Raw genomic sequence first — 18,266 nt, 5'->3', positions numbered from 1 at the left:
CACCAGCTCCCCAGTTCTCCCACTCCCTTGCCTGAGCTGGTGCACCTTTCCTTGTATAGTATAGTTCCCCTCCACCCAACAACCTTCCAAATATCTGAACGAACCAAAATCCCAGTTTTCCTAGTGTTACACTCAGCCTGAGGCTCCTGCCATTCAACGGTGTATCAGTAACTCTTCATCTGGATATCTCATCCTCTCAATCCAAAACGTCGACAGTCCGCTTCCCTCCAGAGACGTTGCCTGATCCACTGAGCTCCTTAGCAGTTAGGTTTTAATGATTCAACTAAACTAGCTCCCAATTATTTCTATTCCTCCACAGTTCTTGTCCAGTTACATGGTGGCGTAGTGGTTAGCATAACACTTTACAGTACAGGTGACTGGGGTTCGTTTTCCACCACTGTCTGTAAGGAGCTTGTACATTCTCCCCGTGACCATGTGGGTTTCCTCCAGGTGCTCCTATTTCCTCTCACAGTCTGAAAATCTACTAGTTGGTAGGTTAATTGGTCATTGTAAATTGTCCTGTGATTAGGCCAGGATTAAATCAGAGGATTGCTGGGCAGTATGGCTTGATGAGATGGAAGGGCCTATTTTGCGCTGTATCTCAATAAATAAAAAATAACTTTAGAAAATAATCTCATTTTATTTCCTGGATCCAATATAGATGATCTCAAGACTTTCCTAGTCATGGCCTAAAATAGAAAGTTTTTTAAAATTTATATGCTGCCTTCCAGAACATCCCAAATCATGTTTATAGCCAAAGCATCAATAGTATCAAGTGAAGACTAATCATAAATTCTGACTGCTGTGTGCCTGCAAACAACTGCATGGTCAGAACACTCAAATTGCAAGGTGTGAGTAATCAGAGACGTTTCAGGTCCAGCACCTAAAGGGAATGAATGATACAGGGACATTTATAAAACTGACTGGATGGGATCTCTGCTGGTGTATGCAATAATGCTGATAATGGTGCATGCTGATTTACTAAATTCCTTCATGTCAAAATTGGACTTGTTTATGCCTGGAACAGAGATCGCTTTGTACTGTGGCGTATATTCCGAGATAGTAATTAGGGTGAATTTCAATAACCTAATGGGGAAATGGCTACTCAGAGAAGAATTCCTCCTTTCTCTCAGCACCTTAAAATTAACCTGAACTTTGCAATTGATTGTCTTGCTCTATCGACCAGGAAGTCAAATGGTTTCAGGTACTGGCATATCATGGGGCGTGGAAAATTACAAATCATTGCACACTGCAGTTGGGAAGAGACAGAGAATCTTAAACTATTTGTCACTGTTTGCTAAGGGGTAGGCAGGAGGTACAGGGAATGAAGTAGCTACACAAACAACCACAACGCCTGCTTCAAAACCAATGCTCAGGTAAATGTACAGCAACAGTCTTGTGTGTCCAATCAGAATTCAATATACGTGTAGTTCACATCATCATGTATAACATTGCATACAATATAGTTACTAGCAACTTACCCAAGATATTTAATAATTTTATATTTTATGAGTTCTTCAGCCAGCACCTTAGCTCCGTCGTCTGTGACCATGTTTACACTCAACCTGAGTTTAATGATAAAGGGCACATTAGGAAGTTCACATGCAAGTGTGTACAATATCCAAAATATAAGCTGCTGTGACTTATCAAAACCCAGCTATTCTCCCGAGTCCTCATGCTAGCTATTGAAGTGAGGTCAGAAGGACAAGGGGATAACTGAATCAAAGCAAAAGCAGACCTTGATTTAACATATACTGTAGTTAATATTAACAGTTGTCTATTTCAGCTTGAAATAAGTGCTTCTTCGATTAGTTACACCAACATCACACTTAAAGAGTCAATTTTAAACTTTGTGCTAGCTGTACAGTGTACAGTTACACCATGTTACAAAGAAATCGGGTTGGCAAATAGGATATGAATGTAAACAAACTTTTAATTAACATCTTGTATATCAAGATATCCCAAGGTGCTCCACAGCTAATAAAAAACTTTTAAATATAATCATAGTTGTACTGCAGCTTCTGACTTGTGTACATCAAGCTCCAAAATATACCATTATGACATGGATAACATTTTTAGTAACAACTTTTCTTTTTGTTTAAAGTATTATGTCCACATTTATAATGGTAAATCTCCATAAACTTATGTAACAATAGTGCTGGAGACCACAAGTTTTCTGTCTCCTAGTTCTTCAATTGGTGCCACAAAGAAATACTGAAGTTCTAACCAATTCTGCTTCTCAAATTATGCAGAGAGAAAGGGAGATATTAATATTGACAATAAAATTTGAATGAATGGTGCCTGTGAGTCTACTCTTTAAGCAGCTCGTGCACAAAAGAGATTAGTATTTTGTATTTGTCATGTCAAGAAAGAGTTTGCAATGCTTCCTTTATTTTAACTTTCCTCAAAGATTTATCCTCAACTGCTGTCTATCGTTGGAAACCCATGGTTGCAGGATTAAATCAGGGGATTGCTGGGCAGCACAGCTTGAAGGGCCAGAAGGGCATTAAATGCTTTCATATAGGCATCAGAAAACAATAGCTATGGAGACTGCTGGAAATTTTATTAAAGAACAGTCACTTTTTCACCTAACATGCACTGGGTAATTGGCAATTCAGTAAAATTCACTTTGATTTAAGATTGTTTTGAAAATATTTTCCTGAATTTACATGTCCTTTTATAAATCATGTCTTTCCAGCCACTTTCTTTTCAAATTATTGTTCCCAGAATACTTTCTTGTACACATCAATATAGAAAATAACGGTGCAAATGATAGAAAGTGAAATGAATCAAGTTTTCGGATGACTCAGAGTCGGATTGTGGTCGGCATGGCAGGGAGAGTTTTTCTTCCCTCTCCCGACTGCGTGAGATGTGGGACATTTGAGAAACTTTGAACTTTATTGTGCTCACAGACTTTCTTCATCAAGTTATGGCATTGTGCACTGTTGTAACTATATGTATAATTATGTGGTTTTGGCAGTTTTTTCAGTCTTGGTTTGTCCTGTGTTTTGTGATATCACACCGGAGGAATAATGTATCATTTCTTAATGCATGCATTACTAAATGACAATAAAAGGGGACTACGTGTCTTCATAATCTAAAAACATGTGTGTTTCCACTTTATTGCCAGTTCATTCCCATAACACGTTGTACTTTGAGAGGAATAAAACACCTTAAGATACCTCACAGGAACGCACACAAACACTAACACTGGCCCAAGGATAGTAGCAAGTTGGATGACAAAAAGCTTGATCAAAGGAGTAGTTGTAAAGAGTGTGTTAAAAGTCAGCAGAGAAGTTTTAGCAATGAATGCCAGCATATTTAAAGCCCAGAGGGCTGAAGGCGCATCTGGCAAAGGCAGGAAGAAATGCTGTTGCTCGGCAACTCAGTTTTGGAAGGAGCAAAGTTCTTGAAGGGTCAGTGGTCTCAGAAGACCAAGAAGCAACACAACAAAGTAACGATTTGATCCTATAGCATCACCAATACAGTCAAATTTCCCACTATAACCTACAGGAGTGTTATGCATTAATGGAATGAAAATGGCAAGGTAGAGTGGTGATTAGCACAACGCTTTACAGTTCCAGCGAACCGAGTTCAATTCCCGCAGCTGCCTGTATAGTGTTTGTACATTCTCCCCATCACATGTGTTTCCTCCGGGTGCTCCGGTTTCCTCCCACAGACCAGAGACGTACCGGTTGGTAGGTTAATTGTTTGTTATAAATTGTCCCATGATTAGATTAGGGTTAAGTCGGGGGTTACTGGATGCTGGAACGGCCTATCCTACGCTATATATCAATAAAATAAAAACAGACTCTTCAGTTCACTGATTCTGTGCCAACCATCAAACGCCCATTTACACGAATCCCATACTAATTTCACCCAGACCCAACCACCACAGGGACAATTTACAGCGGGCAATTAACCGACTGGCCTGCGTATCTTTGAAATGTCACAGAGACAGTACCAGTGGTCAGACCCTCACAGTACATTGCCACATGAAACTGGCCCATGTGTTTACCACCTCACATCTGTGACAACAGCTAAATAATCAGCAGCAAAATCCCTGGGTGCTCTGCAGGATGCAAAAGAGTTCTATAAACAAAAGTTCCTTTTGAGGGTGTTGTGCTGGAGGCATTAACTAAAAGCAATTTCTCATCTCTCACATCAATGAAGAGGATATTTCAGCAGACTGCTTACAGCTATACACATAACTAACAGTCATTTCCAATTTAACAGGAATTTGGGATTCTTAAACCAGTGGGTAAGTTTTTAAATTCCATTCACTAACCACTAATCCCAAGGCACCCAGACTGCTTCCTTACATCATTACCCCTCGAGCGAAATGCTTAAAGCAAGGCCCCATTTGATTGTTCAAATGACCAACGTTCTTTTGTCATCATGATCAGGACAGTGCAGACTTTCTCTGGAGGCTGAGCAATTAGTCTGTGCCATCAGCCTACTGAACTTGTGCCAGCAGGTCCATTGTTTACAATGGGAATAAAAATAAACAATTTCAAACAGAAGGACCCATCGACCCATAATTTCCTTTCAGTCTGATTGAAATCTAACTAACAGAGCTGACTGAAATGTTTAAATTACATTCCAATGATTGACGTTTTAATCATTCTATCCTTAAATAGTGGGGCAGCATGGTAGCATAGTGTTTAGCATAGTGCTCAACAGCTACAGTGACCCGGGTTCGTTTCCCACCACTGCCCATAAGGAGTTTGTATGCTTTCCTCATGACTGCGTGGATTTCCTCCAGGTGCTCTGGTTTATAGAACATAGAATAGCACAGCACAGTACAGGCCCTTCGGCCCACAATGTTGTGCCAACCCTCAAACCTTGCCTCCCATATAAGCCGCCACCTTAAATTCCTCCATATACCTGTCTAGTAGTCTCTTAAATTTCACTAGTGTATCTGCCTCCACCACTGACTCAGGCAGTGCATTCCACGCACCAACCACTCTCTGAGTAAAAAAACTTCCTCTAATATCCCCCTTGAACTTCCCACCACTTACCTTAAAGCCATGTCCTCTTGTATTGAGCAGTGGTGCCCTGGGGAAGAGGCGCTGGCTATCCACTCTATCTATTCCTCTTATTATCTTGTACACCTCTATCACATCTCCTCTCATCCTCCTTCTCTCCAAAGAGTAAAGCCCTAGCTCCCTTAATCTCTGATCATAATGCATACTCTCTAAACCCAGGCAGCATCCAGGTAAATCTCCTCTGCATCCTTTCCCATGCTTCCACATCCTTCCTATAGTGAGGTGACCAGAACTGGACACAGTACTCCAATGGAGGCCTAACCAGAGTTTTATAGAGCTGCATCATTACATCGCGACTCTTAAACTCTATCCCTCGACTTATGAATGCTAACACCCCATAAGCTTTCTTAACTACCCTATCCACTTGTGAGGCAACTTTCAGGGATCTGTGGACATGTACCCCCAGATCCCTCTGCTCCTCCACACTACCAAGTTTCCTCCCACATTCCAAAGATGTACAGGTTAGTAGGTTAATAGGTCACACAGGGGTAATTGGACAGCACAGAATCCTTAGGCCAAAAGGACCTATCATATGCAGCAACTTTAAATGATAAAAATATATATATTTTTTAGTTGAGAACTTTGGAATAAATACTTAATCTCAGTAACAGCTTTGACAGTTGGTTAGCTTGGACCTGGGAAACTCACTGGCTTTCTAGGCAAACCAGCAGCATAGTCTGCCTGTTATAACAAAGAACTTCACTGTTGGAAAACTAATGTCCAGGGACCCTATCCATGCGAGAGCAAGCTATTGTTGAACTTGTGTAGCCTACCGGTCAGCAGAGGAAATGGCCCATCCTGAGACAATCTGCAAGAAAAGGAGGCACCCAGCACAGAGTCATGGCCAATCTTCATCCCTCAACCAAACCAACTTACACAGCTTTTTACTTGCACATATCTGGCAGTTACATGAATCACTTCATTGCTTTTCAAGTCTTTATAACATTCCAAAGTCAAAAATGGCACTACTTTTATGACTTTGGGATGGTACTTAATGGCACAACAACTACTGCAGTAGAAGGAAATGCAACCTATTCATGAAAACTATATGTAGTAATCAAAAACATACCTAACCACTGTGAGTTTATTGAAACAAGGAACTAGTTCTTTCACCCCATAGTCATTGATATTGTTGTTGTCCAGTTCAAGTCCAATCATCTTTTTACGATGGCGCAGAACGTTTGCAATTGCACTGCAATCAGCAGAGAAGGCATTGCAGAAGGTGAGTTTGATATAATCGGCATAAATCCCCCTGGCTGCAAGGCTGGCTACCGCTTCACTCTGAGTTTCAAAAATGTAGCGCAGCAGCCAGATAAAACGGGGCAAGGCTTGTACTCTAGAAAAGCCTTGGAATGGCGCCTTAGGCAGAATTTTTAAGTGTGTTTCTACGCGCTCAGCGAGGTAGGACTTGAGTGCTGAGCGCTTCTTTTGGATGCTCCTCGAAGAAGACAAATGTTTGAAGAAGTCCCTTTTAGCTTTAGACAGGAGGCCACAAAGAAAAAGAATGGTGAACTGCAAGTGCTCATTCATGTCCAACTGCTCCTTTCCTTGGTGAGAGTTATAGCCCAAGCAATGTAGCAAAAGGCTATTGACCCGGGCTCCAATCATGTGGTTATCACATTTGGCAAAAATCTTAATGGTTTCTCTGGCATTGATTTCCTCATCTGCAACCAAGGCAAAAGCAGTGAAAAAGGACTGGAGGGTGAGATGAAGAAACTCATATGTTGATTGACTCCCACACCCATCATAGTGGCCTGCAGTTTTAATGAAACCCAATTGTAAATCTTCTTCAGAGATGTCAGCAGCTGTGATTTCCTCCTGACTGAAAATGAAGTTATTGTTTTCAATTCCTCTCCTTGCCAGTTTTCCTAAACGCATCAACGTACACTTCTTTGCTTTAAAGGTCTCATTTTGACTTTTGCTTTGCTTGTTCAATGCCACCTTGGTAGAGCGATTCAGGAATACCTCCAGCATCAACAGGTAAATGTCAGTTAGTGTAACATAATCCAACAACTGCTGAGGACTACTTGAGGACTGGAAGTGCTCATAGCATTTAAATATAATCCAACAAAACAATGGCACTGAGCACAGACTGCACAGGTGAGGGTTTGCCTCCAGCTGGGTTAGAACCAAAGTTTGATCAGCCTTGTTTTTGAAAAACTTCTTCAAATAACCCAGCAGATGTTCCTTGGAAAAGCCCTTCAGGGTCACTCTCCTCCTTACCATCCTCAGAGGTAGGTTTGTGCCTGTCCTCGCTGTCAACAATTTTTTGGAACCTTTTAATAACTTTCCTCGGAGAAGGTTCAACAACAGGGTTACTGGGTGTGTGGGCTCAAAGGGTGACGAGACATCAGGGATATCGCTAAGGTCGCCATCTACATTAATTTCATCGAATCCATCCAGTGTGAAGAGAACAGTGGCTGGATGTTGTCGGATGTAACTGAATATCTCATCGTCATCCTTATCAGGGTAACAATTGTACTTGAACAGAAGATCTCGCAGACAGATCTTGTCTTCCTCCTTAAAGCTGTTGAACAGTCTGCATCTAAACTTGAAGAAGAACTTAATGTCAGCACAGAGCTCACTCTTTGACCACAAGTTCTGAAGTCGCTGGAGGAGTATGGTCTTTCCGACTCCAGCATCGCCTGTTACAAACACAGTTTCTGCATCTTCGTTAATGATTCCAGTGTCACCGAACAAATCCTCCAAGTGGGAGATGGTTCCTATGGTTTCATTGACTGCATTGATTAGTTCCATTAGAGTGTCAGTGTACGTATCCTCCAATAAAATGTCTTCTTTCCTGACATAGGAAGTGACAAATCTTGTGTCCTGCCGTAGATCCTGTTTGATCTTTTGAATATACTGGCAGACTAGAAAGAAAAATGCAAAGTTATTGCAGCTGATTTTAAATTCATCATTGCAATATTGGAATTAAATAAATACTGATTTCTCATTCAGGTATTAAAAAATCCTTTCCCCCTCCCCTTTTCTTCTATTCTCCACTCTGCCCTCTTAACTCCTCTCACTTGCCTATCACCTCCCCCGGTGACCCTCCTTCTTCCCTTTCTCCCATGATCCACTCTACTCTGCTATCAGATCCCTTCTTCTCCAGCCCATTATCTTTCCCATCCTCCTGGTTTTACCTATCACCTTCCAGCTATCTTCTATCTTCCTATCTTCTTCCCCTCTCTACCCTTCTATTCTGGCATCAGCCCACTTCCTTCCCAGTCCTGAAGAAGGATCTCAGCCCAAAACATCGACTGCTTGTTCTTTTCCATGGATGCTGCCTGATCTACTGCATTCCTGCAGCATTATAATGGTTAAACACAGGAACTATTTCTACCTATGGGAAGGTCAAAGCCAGAGGTAATTGTTACTAGAAAGTTACTGACAGCAGCGATTAAGGAGATGCACTGTATCTAATACTCTTGTACTTAACTGAAGACAAGATAAGGAGGGAAACAAATACAAGGATACACCGATGGAAGTACAAAGAAGGGATTGAGGTGACTCGTGTAAATTAATGGCAGTACAATTACACTGGGGTAAATAGTGTATCTTAAGTTAACTCCATGAGTTCACACTCATCTCAAACTCTAAACTAATCTCTGCAACCTTTTCCACCCAAAGTCTTTCTAAAGATCCATGTTCATCTGCTCCTGACCTTTGTGCATTTTCAAATACCATCACTCTAATACTTCTTCATAGGCTCTGGAGTTTTCATCCTAATTCTATCCACTTCTCTGCTTCCCCATCCTTCGAGAGAATGTTCTTTAAAACTGTTCTTTGAATAAACTTTTGTCTTTTATTATGATACCTCTGTTTGGGAATCAAATTGTTAATTTTCTTTGTTAATTCTGTTAACTGATGTGAGACATTTAATTACATCCGTGCCACAATACAACATATTGAATGCGTGTTTCTAAATAGTAATTTCATGTACTTCTATACATACCTGAACAATGTCTCTTAAAAGTCACCCTACTGATTAGAGGCTGATCAATCATGTATAGAACCTATTTTCATAATTCTCTCCTGGCTTTTCTCAATCAGTTGTGATCAAGAGTATGCCATGCATCAGTGTCATGGTTGGGATTGAATGGACCGGTGACAGTGCGGCATGAGAAATTTAGAGTAAAAGAGCAGGAAAACACAAATTGAAAACCTTGTCCCTGCTTTTCATACAGATAACTACAAAAGGGACACCAGGCAGCTATCCAATGGGAAAGACAACTGCAGTTTCTAAACTAACCAATCACAATGGAAGCGACTTTCAATAATCGAATAAGGCAGCGGTCCCCAACCACCGGGCCACAAAGCATATGCTACCGGGCCGCAAGGAAACGATATGATTTGGCGACATGAGTCGGCTGCACCTTTCCTCATTCCCTGTCACGCCCACTGTTGAGCCATTACGCATGCAAGGTCATTAACCGTACGTCATGTGTGTCAGCGCGGGAAGGAGATCAACTCCTCGAGCTTGCAAATGACGGTGAGCTGAAAAGTATGTTTGACATAACATCTCTGCCGGTATTCCGGATCAAAGTCAAGGCTAAGTATCCTGAGATAGCCACGGAAGCACTGAAAACGTTGCTTCCATTTCCAACATATCTTTGCGAAGCGGAGTTTTCTGCAATGAATGCAATGAAAACTAAATTGCGGAATAGACTGGACATAAGGAACCCCCTTCGAGTATCGCTGTCTCCCATCACCCCTCGATGGGACCGTCTTTTTGCAGGAAAACAAGCCCAGGGCTCCCACTGATTCAGCGATATTGGTGTGTTGCAATGATTTTATATATTCATACGGGGAAAATATGTGCTGTGTGTTTAATATCCAAACGTTACTTAAAATGTTATGATGCTATTGACTTATATAATCATATAACTATTACAGCACGGAAACAGGCTATCTCTGCCCTTCTAGTCCGTGCTGAACGCTACTCTCACCTAGTCCCACCGACCTGCACTCAGCCCATAACCCTCCATTCCTTTCCTATCCAGATACCTATCCAATTTTTCTTTAAATGATAATATCGAACCTGCTTCTGCCACTTCCACTGGAAGTTCGTTCAACACTTACTTCAAGCTCTCCTGATAATTGACTTATCACTATATTCATGCGAGGAAAATATGCGCTGTGTGTTTAATATTAAATTTGTTAGATAAACCCTTTTAGAAACGAAATTGAGTGTATTAGCCACTTATCACCTATATTCCGGTCGTGATTAACACCCCCCCCAAAACAGAATCGCCAAAAAGGATTTGCCGGGGGGAAAAAAATTCAGCAGGTCACGACGCGCATGCACACTGGTGCCCGTGCAAGGCTTCATGGTCATTGTAGTCTTTCTCTGGGAAAACACAACGTATTTGTCTGCGACTCTTGTCCATTGGAAATCCTACCGCACCACAGAATCCTACAGAATGCCGGCAGAGATGTTATGTCAAACATACTTTTCAGCCCGCCATCATTTGCAAGCTCGAGGAATTGATCTCCTTCCCATGCTGACACGGATGACGCACGGGTAATGACCTCGCGTGCATTCAAGCTCAACAGTGCGTGACAGGGAATGAGGAAAGGTGCAGCTGACTCGTATTGTTTCATATCACCAAATCATATTGTTTCCTCACGGCCCGGTAGCACATGCTTTGCGGCCCGGTACCGGTCCGCGGCCCGGTGGTTGGGGACCGCTGGGGTACAGTTTTAGTCACCGAATTATAGGAAAGAGGTCAACAAAATAGAGAGAGTACAGAGAAGGTTTACTAGAATGTTACCTGGGTTTCATCACTTAAGTTACAGAGAAAGGTTGAACAAGTTGGGTCTTTATTCTTTGGAATGTAGAAGGTTGAGGGGGGACTTGATAGAGGTATTTAAAATTATGAGACGGATAGATAGAGCTGATGTGGATAGGCTTTTTCCATTGAGAGTGGGGGAGATTCAAACAAGAGGACATGAGTTGAGAGTTAAAGGGCAAAAGTTTAGGGGTAACATGAGGGGGAACTTCTTTACTCAGAGAGTGGTGGTTGTGTGGAATGAGCTTCCGGCAGTAGTGGTCGAGGCAGGTTCAGTGTTGTCGTTTAAGGTTAAACTGGACAGCTATGTGGACAGGAAAGGAATGGAGGGTTATGGGCTGAGTGCAGGTCGGTGGGACTAGGTGAAAGTAAGAGTTCGGCACAGACTAGAAGGGCTGAGATGGCCTGTTTCCGTGCTGTAATTGTTATATAGTTATATACAAAACATAAATCACAAAGCCTGGGGCTGTACTCCTCTTCTTTAAAACTTCCTATGGAACTGAAAAAACTTAAAACAGACAGCTAATTTCTCACAGAGAAACAGCACACTTATCAGAAAACAACTGATAAGGAAAAAGCAACTGGGTGGAGCCCAACGTATTTACAGAGTCTCTTAAAGGGCAGAGTCCACACACACAAACACAAAAGCAAACTGATGTGAGTGTGTGTGGCCACACCTCACATTTCTCCACATTCAAATCATTCATGCTCTATTTACAGTGACGAGGGGTGCAGGTCAAATGACCCCCTCCCTGCAACAAAGACACTCGAATAAGCTAACCACCCACCCCAACCCAATGGTTCCCACTGCTGACAAACCAATATCCTTCGCAGGGAACCCGGAATTGAACGTGAGGGGTCTGGCAGGAGACAAAAGGAACCCTTTTCTTCAGAGGACTTGCAGAACGACCTTTCCCCTTCAACGGTCTCCCTTTTTTGCTCCTCCTGACAGTATTTCCACATTGCATTGTGGATGGGGGTTGGAATCCCATTTCCCTGTTCCTCAAGACAGCACTAACCCTTTCATTGAGAAAACTGCCGACGTGACCACGTGTCCCACCATTCCAGAATTAATTCAACATTCTCTGGTGGGATACCACTATCACGGTATATTTCTGTGATAAGAGCCCACTGACGTAAAACTTCAGTTCCTACCCCCCACCCCACTCCCCTCTGCTTGGTGTTTGAAATTCCATTCAGCAAGACTAGGATACTCAAGTTTAACTGCTGCTGCTCCCTAAATCCATAATGATACATTGTGCTCAGGGGAAGCAAGCAGCGTTCTCTGGGTATTATCGATCGCATGTTGGTACGTTAGGTTCCCTAAATGATCACCCTGGTACCCCCCTTGTCCCATAACCTCAACAGCCACATGGCCAGAGACTCCCCGGTCCTGTCTGTACCGATCGCCTGAACTCGCTAACTACTTATCAGAGAATTCTCTGAGCTCTGTTCTCTCGAAGGTGTCCATTACACCACCCTCCACACACTCCTGAGCCTCCTGCCCCCTCTCCTCCCCCTCCTGAAAGGCAGAGGTTGCGGATTGATGTCTCCACAGCGGCTGTGGGAACGCAGGATCACTGGCCTGGCTCATACTTTTTTGGACACACAAGGGAGAAGGTGATCATTTTGAGGATTAAGCCAAGGGGCCACGCTTTTCTTTCTCCCTCATTTTCATCATCCAGCCAGATATCACAATCTCCCACCCCCACAGTAGGATCGTCACCCTGACTCAGCATGGCTCAAACCTTAATGGGATCAGGCTCCCAAAAGGCCCTTCGAGCTGCCTCCAAAGTCTGTACTTTCATTAACCGACAGGCTATCTATATATTCATATCTTCTAACTTCATAGCCCTGCTCTGAGCCATCAACAGAGATTCGCTCAGAATAATACAACACTGACTGAGATCTTCCAATTCAGACTTGCTATCATTTTATACTGACGTCCTGCAATTGCTGCAAAAAGCTGGATATCTTTTCTTCTGGGTAAATCTGATGTTTTAATATAGAAACAATGTGGTGTCACATTTAAACCCCGGCGAAATCTAATGGGTCTGGCCAATCTATCAGCATCCTGTAACCCATCAGTGAGTTAGCTAGACTGCACTATTGTCTGTCCACTCCAGGACTCTGCATCTCTCATACTGATGTTCCTCTCTTTTAAATAACCTCTTCAAGAAATGCATTTCAGCTCGAACAGCTAGACCCTGCTCGCAGTGCCAAATGTAATGTTCAATCAGGTCCGTGGGCCTGGCAGGTGATACAGAAAGCACTCTCTGTGAATAGGTATGTTGATCATTTATTTACATACAGTAAAAATTCGACTAAACATTTATGCTCCCCAAGTTACAAATACTACAAAGCTGAATATTCAACAAACATACTTAGTTAAAAGAGTACACAGAGCATACCTTCCCCATGGTCTTGCCTTAAAGAAAGAAAAAAGAGAGCAAGCTCCTCCCTAATGCTATTTTATATACCCAGGATTTTTCAAACTAGACACCAGGCAGCCATCCAATGGGAAAAGCAGCCGCAGTTTCTAAGCTAACCAACCAGAATGGAAGCGACTCTCGACAATCAGAATAAGGCACGCCCCCACAGGACAAACAGCAATAAAGAGTCATTCTACATCCGCATGCAACGGTTTTCCTGAGTCTCCACCTGGAACTTGGATGACTGACGGTAGTGAAATCGAGCTACTGACACGATGAGGGAAGCCCTGAACACCACCACAGGTGAAGGACCTTCATCACTGCCCTAAGCACCAGAGGCGTAATGGGCCGTAGGGTACAAGACCTATTACTTGCTTACTGAGTTCTCATACGAGGAATGATTCGACAGGCTAGATATTGATCCACTGAAGTTAGAAGTTAGAAGAATCACAAATGACCCTAAAGGGTCTTGACCAAATAAAACTTGAAAAGGATGTTTCATCTCGCAGAAGAATCTACATCTGGAGGTCTCTATACTATTGAAAATTAACCCATTTATGCCTGAGATCCAGTGGGTTTGTTTTCTCTCAGAGGGTCACAGTCTTTGGAATGACCTTGCTCAGAAGGAGACAGAAGCAGACTTCAAATATTGTTCAGACAGAGGTAGATAGATACTTGTTAAGCAAGGGAGTGAACGATACCATGTGTAGATTGGGAAACAATCAAATCAGCCACTTACTAACTAAATTGTGGATGGTTCTGAGGAGTTGAGTGACCTACACTTGGCCCTAATTTGTATGTCCTTATTGTTACAGTGCTGCCATCTGATTAAAGAGCTACACTTGCCACTGCCTTGGTAAGGCAGGCAACATAATTAAAGACCCCTACAACCCCATAGCCGGCTGGTGGCGAAGTGGCATCAGCGCCAGACTTCGGAGTGAAGGCTCCTGAGTTCGAATCCAGCCGGCTTCCTTGCACGCTTTCCATCTGTGCTGGGTTGAGCGCTGAGCTAGCAACTTGACCTCGTAAAAATAAAGAAGCCTGCTAACAATACGACGTCACGACGGCGTCCCGATGACTCCACTCGGAGTTAAGGGCTTTCTTCTTTTTCCCTTTGAACGGAAGATATAAAAGCCTAAGAAGTACATACACCAGGCTCAAGGATAGCTTCTATCCCACACCTATAAGACTATGGAATGGTTCCATTGTACAAGCTGAAACACTGACCTCAAAATCAACCTCGTCATGGCCTTGCAATTCATTGTCTGCCTGCACTGTACTTTCTCTGTAACACCATATTCTGCTACACAAACAAAATGCTGGAGGAACTCAGCAGGTCATGGAGCATCAACGGAGAGAAATAAACAATTGACATTTTCAGCCAAGACCTCATCAGGACATGAGTGCCCTGTCTGGCTGCATCACTGTGCGGTACAGAAGCAGCAAGGAATGGGAACTCAAGACTCTATAGGGGACAGTAAAAAAAAACACCAAGAGCATCATTGGGGTCTCCCTCCTCCATTGCAGATGAAGGACCTAAAGCACTGTTGAGGATCCCTACCACCCATCCCACAATGGCTTTGGCCTTGGCCCTCTCCCATCAGAAAGGAGCAGAAGCATCAAGACTAGGACTAGGAATGTCAGACTGGATAAGAGCTTTTTCCCTCAGGAGTGAGACAAATGACTAGCCTGCCACCAATGAGGTCTTGTCATGAGGGCAGCAATCTCTTTACTTGTGCCACGTACTACATATGTTTTGAATTATATTTTATTAACTTTTTTGGGTAATATTTTGGTTTATGTGCTGTGTGTGATACATGTTTTGTGGGTGCACTGTGATCCGGAGGAACATTATTCCATTCACCCACTTCATCCTCACCTGGCCTCACTTATCACCTGCCAGTTTGTACTCCTTCCCCCCTTCCCCTGCCCCACCTTCTTATTATCCCTTCTTTTCCAGCACTGATGAGGGGTCCTGGCCCAAAACTGTTTATTCCTCTCCACAGACAATGCCCGACTTGCTGCAGTATTTTGTGTGCGAGGCTCTGGATTTCCAGCCTCTGCAGAAACTCTTGTGGCTATATTTTGCATTCTATTATTGCTTTTCTCTGGTATTATCTTAAGGTACTGATGTGATGAAATGATCTGGATCAATGGCCTGCAAAAAACATCTTTTCTACACGTGATACCAGTAAAGCATTTAACCAGTTTTACATCAGGAAATGGAAAACGATTATTGTAATATACACATGATATTTAAATTAGTTTATCAGATATATTGAGGAAAACAAAACTTACCAGTGTCAGTAATAATTACAGATTTAGCCTGTATGTGTTCTGAGGGCTGATACTGTATTTCTTTCAGCCATTGGCTTAGGTCTGGGTAAATCTCATCGGCTTGGTACAAAATGTATAAGAAATATTCTGCTGTTTCTTCTCCCTTACTCTGAACTAGATCCAATATTTGTCGAACCTACATATTAAAAAAATGCAGTTTAGAGTTTAGTGGATGATCCACACCTTCACCAAGTCTATCTGACTCCTGTGTGGTTAGGTTAGACAAGGTCCAAGCAGATCCTAAAAAGGCAGTTAAAGTGTAAAACACCCCAAATTAGGCAATTTTGTTGATATGGGGGGAAATAAAGAATGCCAACACTAATCACAGGAAGTATATTCTTCTCAAATTCGGGGATTAGAATCACAGCTGGAATTTGGATCAACTAATTCAACCCAACCTGAAATACTGTTTAGTGCAAACACGAGGAAATCTGCAGATGCTGGAATTTCAAGCAACACACATAAAAATTGCTGGTGAACACAACAGGCCAGGCAGCATCTATAGGAAGGTGTACAGTTGACGTTTTGGGCCAAGACCCTTTGTCAGGACTAACTGAAGGAAGAGCTAGTAAGAGATTTGAAAGTGAGAGGGAGAGGGGGAGATCCAAAATGATAGGAGAAGACAGTTGACGTTTTGGGCCAAGACCTTTCGTCAAGACTAACTGAAGGAAGAGTGAGTAAGGGATTTGAAAGTGAGAGGGAGAGGGGAAGATCCAAAATGATAGGAGAAGACAGGAAGGGGAGGGATGGAGCCAAGAGCTGGACAGTTGATTGGCAAAAGGGATATGAGAGGATCATGGGACAGGAGGCCTAGGGAGAAAGAAAGGGGGAGGGGGAAGCCCAGAGGATGGGCAAGGAGTATATGAGAGGGACAGAGGGAGAAAAACAAGAGACAGAAAGAAAAAATAATAAACAAATAAATAAATAAATAACGGGTGGGGTACGAGGGGGAGGTGGGGCATTAGTGGAAGTTTGAGAAGTCAAAGTTCATGCCATCAGGTTGGAGGCTACCCAGACGGAATATAAGGTGTTGTTCCTCCAACCTGAGTGTGGCTTCATCTTTACAGTAGAGGAGGCCGTGGATAGACATGTCAGAATGGGAATGGGATGTGGAATTAAAATGTGTGGCCACTGGGAGATCCTGCTTTCTCTGGTGGACAGAGCGTAGATGTTCAGCAAAGCGGTCTCCCAGTCTGCGTCGGGTCTCGCCAATATATAAAAGGCCACATCGGGAGCACCAGACGCAGTATATCACCCCAGCTGACTCACAGGTGAAGTGTCGCCTCACCTGGAAGGACTGTCTGGGGCCCTGAATGGTGGTGAGGGAGGAAGTGTAAGGGCATGTGTAGCACTTGTTCCACTTACAAGGGTAAGTGCCGGGAGGGAGATCGGTGGGAAGGGATGGAGGCGACGAATGGACAAGGGAGTCACGTAGGGAGCAATCCCTGCAGAAAGTGGGGGCGGGGGGAGGGAAAGATGTGCTTAGTGGTGGGATCCCGTTGGAGGTGGCGGATCTCTTATTATCTCTTCTTTCAGTTAGTCCTGACGAAGGGTCTCGGCCCGAAACGTCGACTGTACCTCTTCCTATAGATGCTGCCTGGCCTGCTGCGTTCACCAGAATCTTTTTTATGTGTGATACTGTTTAGTGGCATGTTTGACAGTAGAAAAATCAACAGCCTGAGAAAAATGAAGGAAAGTTGGTCAATTCAGCTGGAGTTGAGGAGGATTTCTTCTCTGAAAGTTGTGAATTTTAGGATTTGCCTAACGCAGAGCAGTAGAGGCTGAATCATTAAATGTTTTAAAGCTGCAACGAGACTGATTATTGATCTATACGGTAGTTGAGACCTTGGTCAAACCAGATAAGCTTATAATAGTCTTATTTTTAAATGGTGAGCAGAATCAAAAGTCCACTGCTGCAGCAAAACCTTACAGAATGTTTGCTGCCAGGATCGTCAACTTCTGGCCTTTACGTTGCTCACTTATGTCAGGGATGTGTTACTGATTTGCTTTACATCCACTTCCATAAATTTTATTATTTCCCGTGTGAATATTTACAATCATGCAATAGTAGAACTAAAGCTTTCAACTTGGGGTGTCCAGCTACAAGAAGGATGGGTGCAGTCTGGTCTGTGTGAGGGGTGTTTGACAAGGAGATTTATTCATTTGGAGATGCAGCGTGAAGAAAGCACAGAGGGTCTGTGAGGTTTTAAAAACTTGGAGGTGATTCAGCTACAAAGACCACAATTAATAAGTAAATCTCAGCATTGCTCAGTGAACCAGCCACCAGACTGCTGGCAGTCTCTGGGAAGACTCAAGATATTCCCAACTCTTTAAAAGGAAGATCCTGAGATGTCATCACAGGTTCAATGGAAGGACCCTTACTTTGTCTGAGGGTGTTCATTCAAACTGGTTGAAAAGGTTGGAAACCACAGCTATAGAAACCAAGACTGAAAACAAATTTAACACTAATTTAAGATAATTAAAACAATTTTTTTGAACTTCCTAAACCAAAACCTAAAATTTCAATATAAAATTGAATCTTCAACAAATTTTTGAAAAGGAATTTACTTAACTCACGTCAGATTTTTTACATACTTAATTATCTTTTCTATATTTTAGTTCTATCAAAAAGAATAATTCAGGAGGCTTGCCAATTT

The 18,266-nt window shown here is 42.8% G+C and overlaps 1 protein-coding gene across 4 annotated transcripts in view; it reads right to left on the bottom strand.

Moving 5' to 3' along the window:
* Positions 1-18,266, bottom strand: part of nod1 (nucleotide-binding oligomerization domain containing 1) — a 65,822-nt gene that overhangs the window by 15,960 nt on the left and 31,596 nt on the right. For all 4 annotated transcript variants that reach the window (XM_072283481.1, XM_072283480.1, XM_072283484.1 and 1 more), the window contains 3 exons: positions 15,571-15,745; positions 6,118-7,918; positions 1,482-1,565 (listed from right to left, as the gene is read on the bottom strand). In XM_072283481.1, coding sequence (XP_072139582.1) covers positions 1,482-1,565; positions 6,118-7,918; positions 15,571-15,745 — 2,060 coding nt within the window. The remainder of the gene's footprint in view (positions 1-1,481; positions 1,566-6,117; positions 7,919-15,570; positions 15,746-18,266) is intronic.

This window comes from Mobula birostris, chromosome 19 (assembly GCF_030028105.1).
Source record: "Mobula birostris isolate sMobBir1 chromosome 19, sMobBir1.hap1, whole genome shotgun sequence".
Taxonomy (NCBI): Eukaryota; Metazoa; Chordata; class Chondrichthyes; order Myliobatiformes; family Myliobatidae; genus Mobula; species Mobula birostris.
The sequence above is the reverse complement of the archived record's forward strand: the minus strand, read 5'-3'. Positions and strand labels throughout refer to the sequence as shown.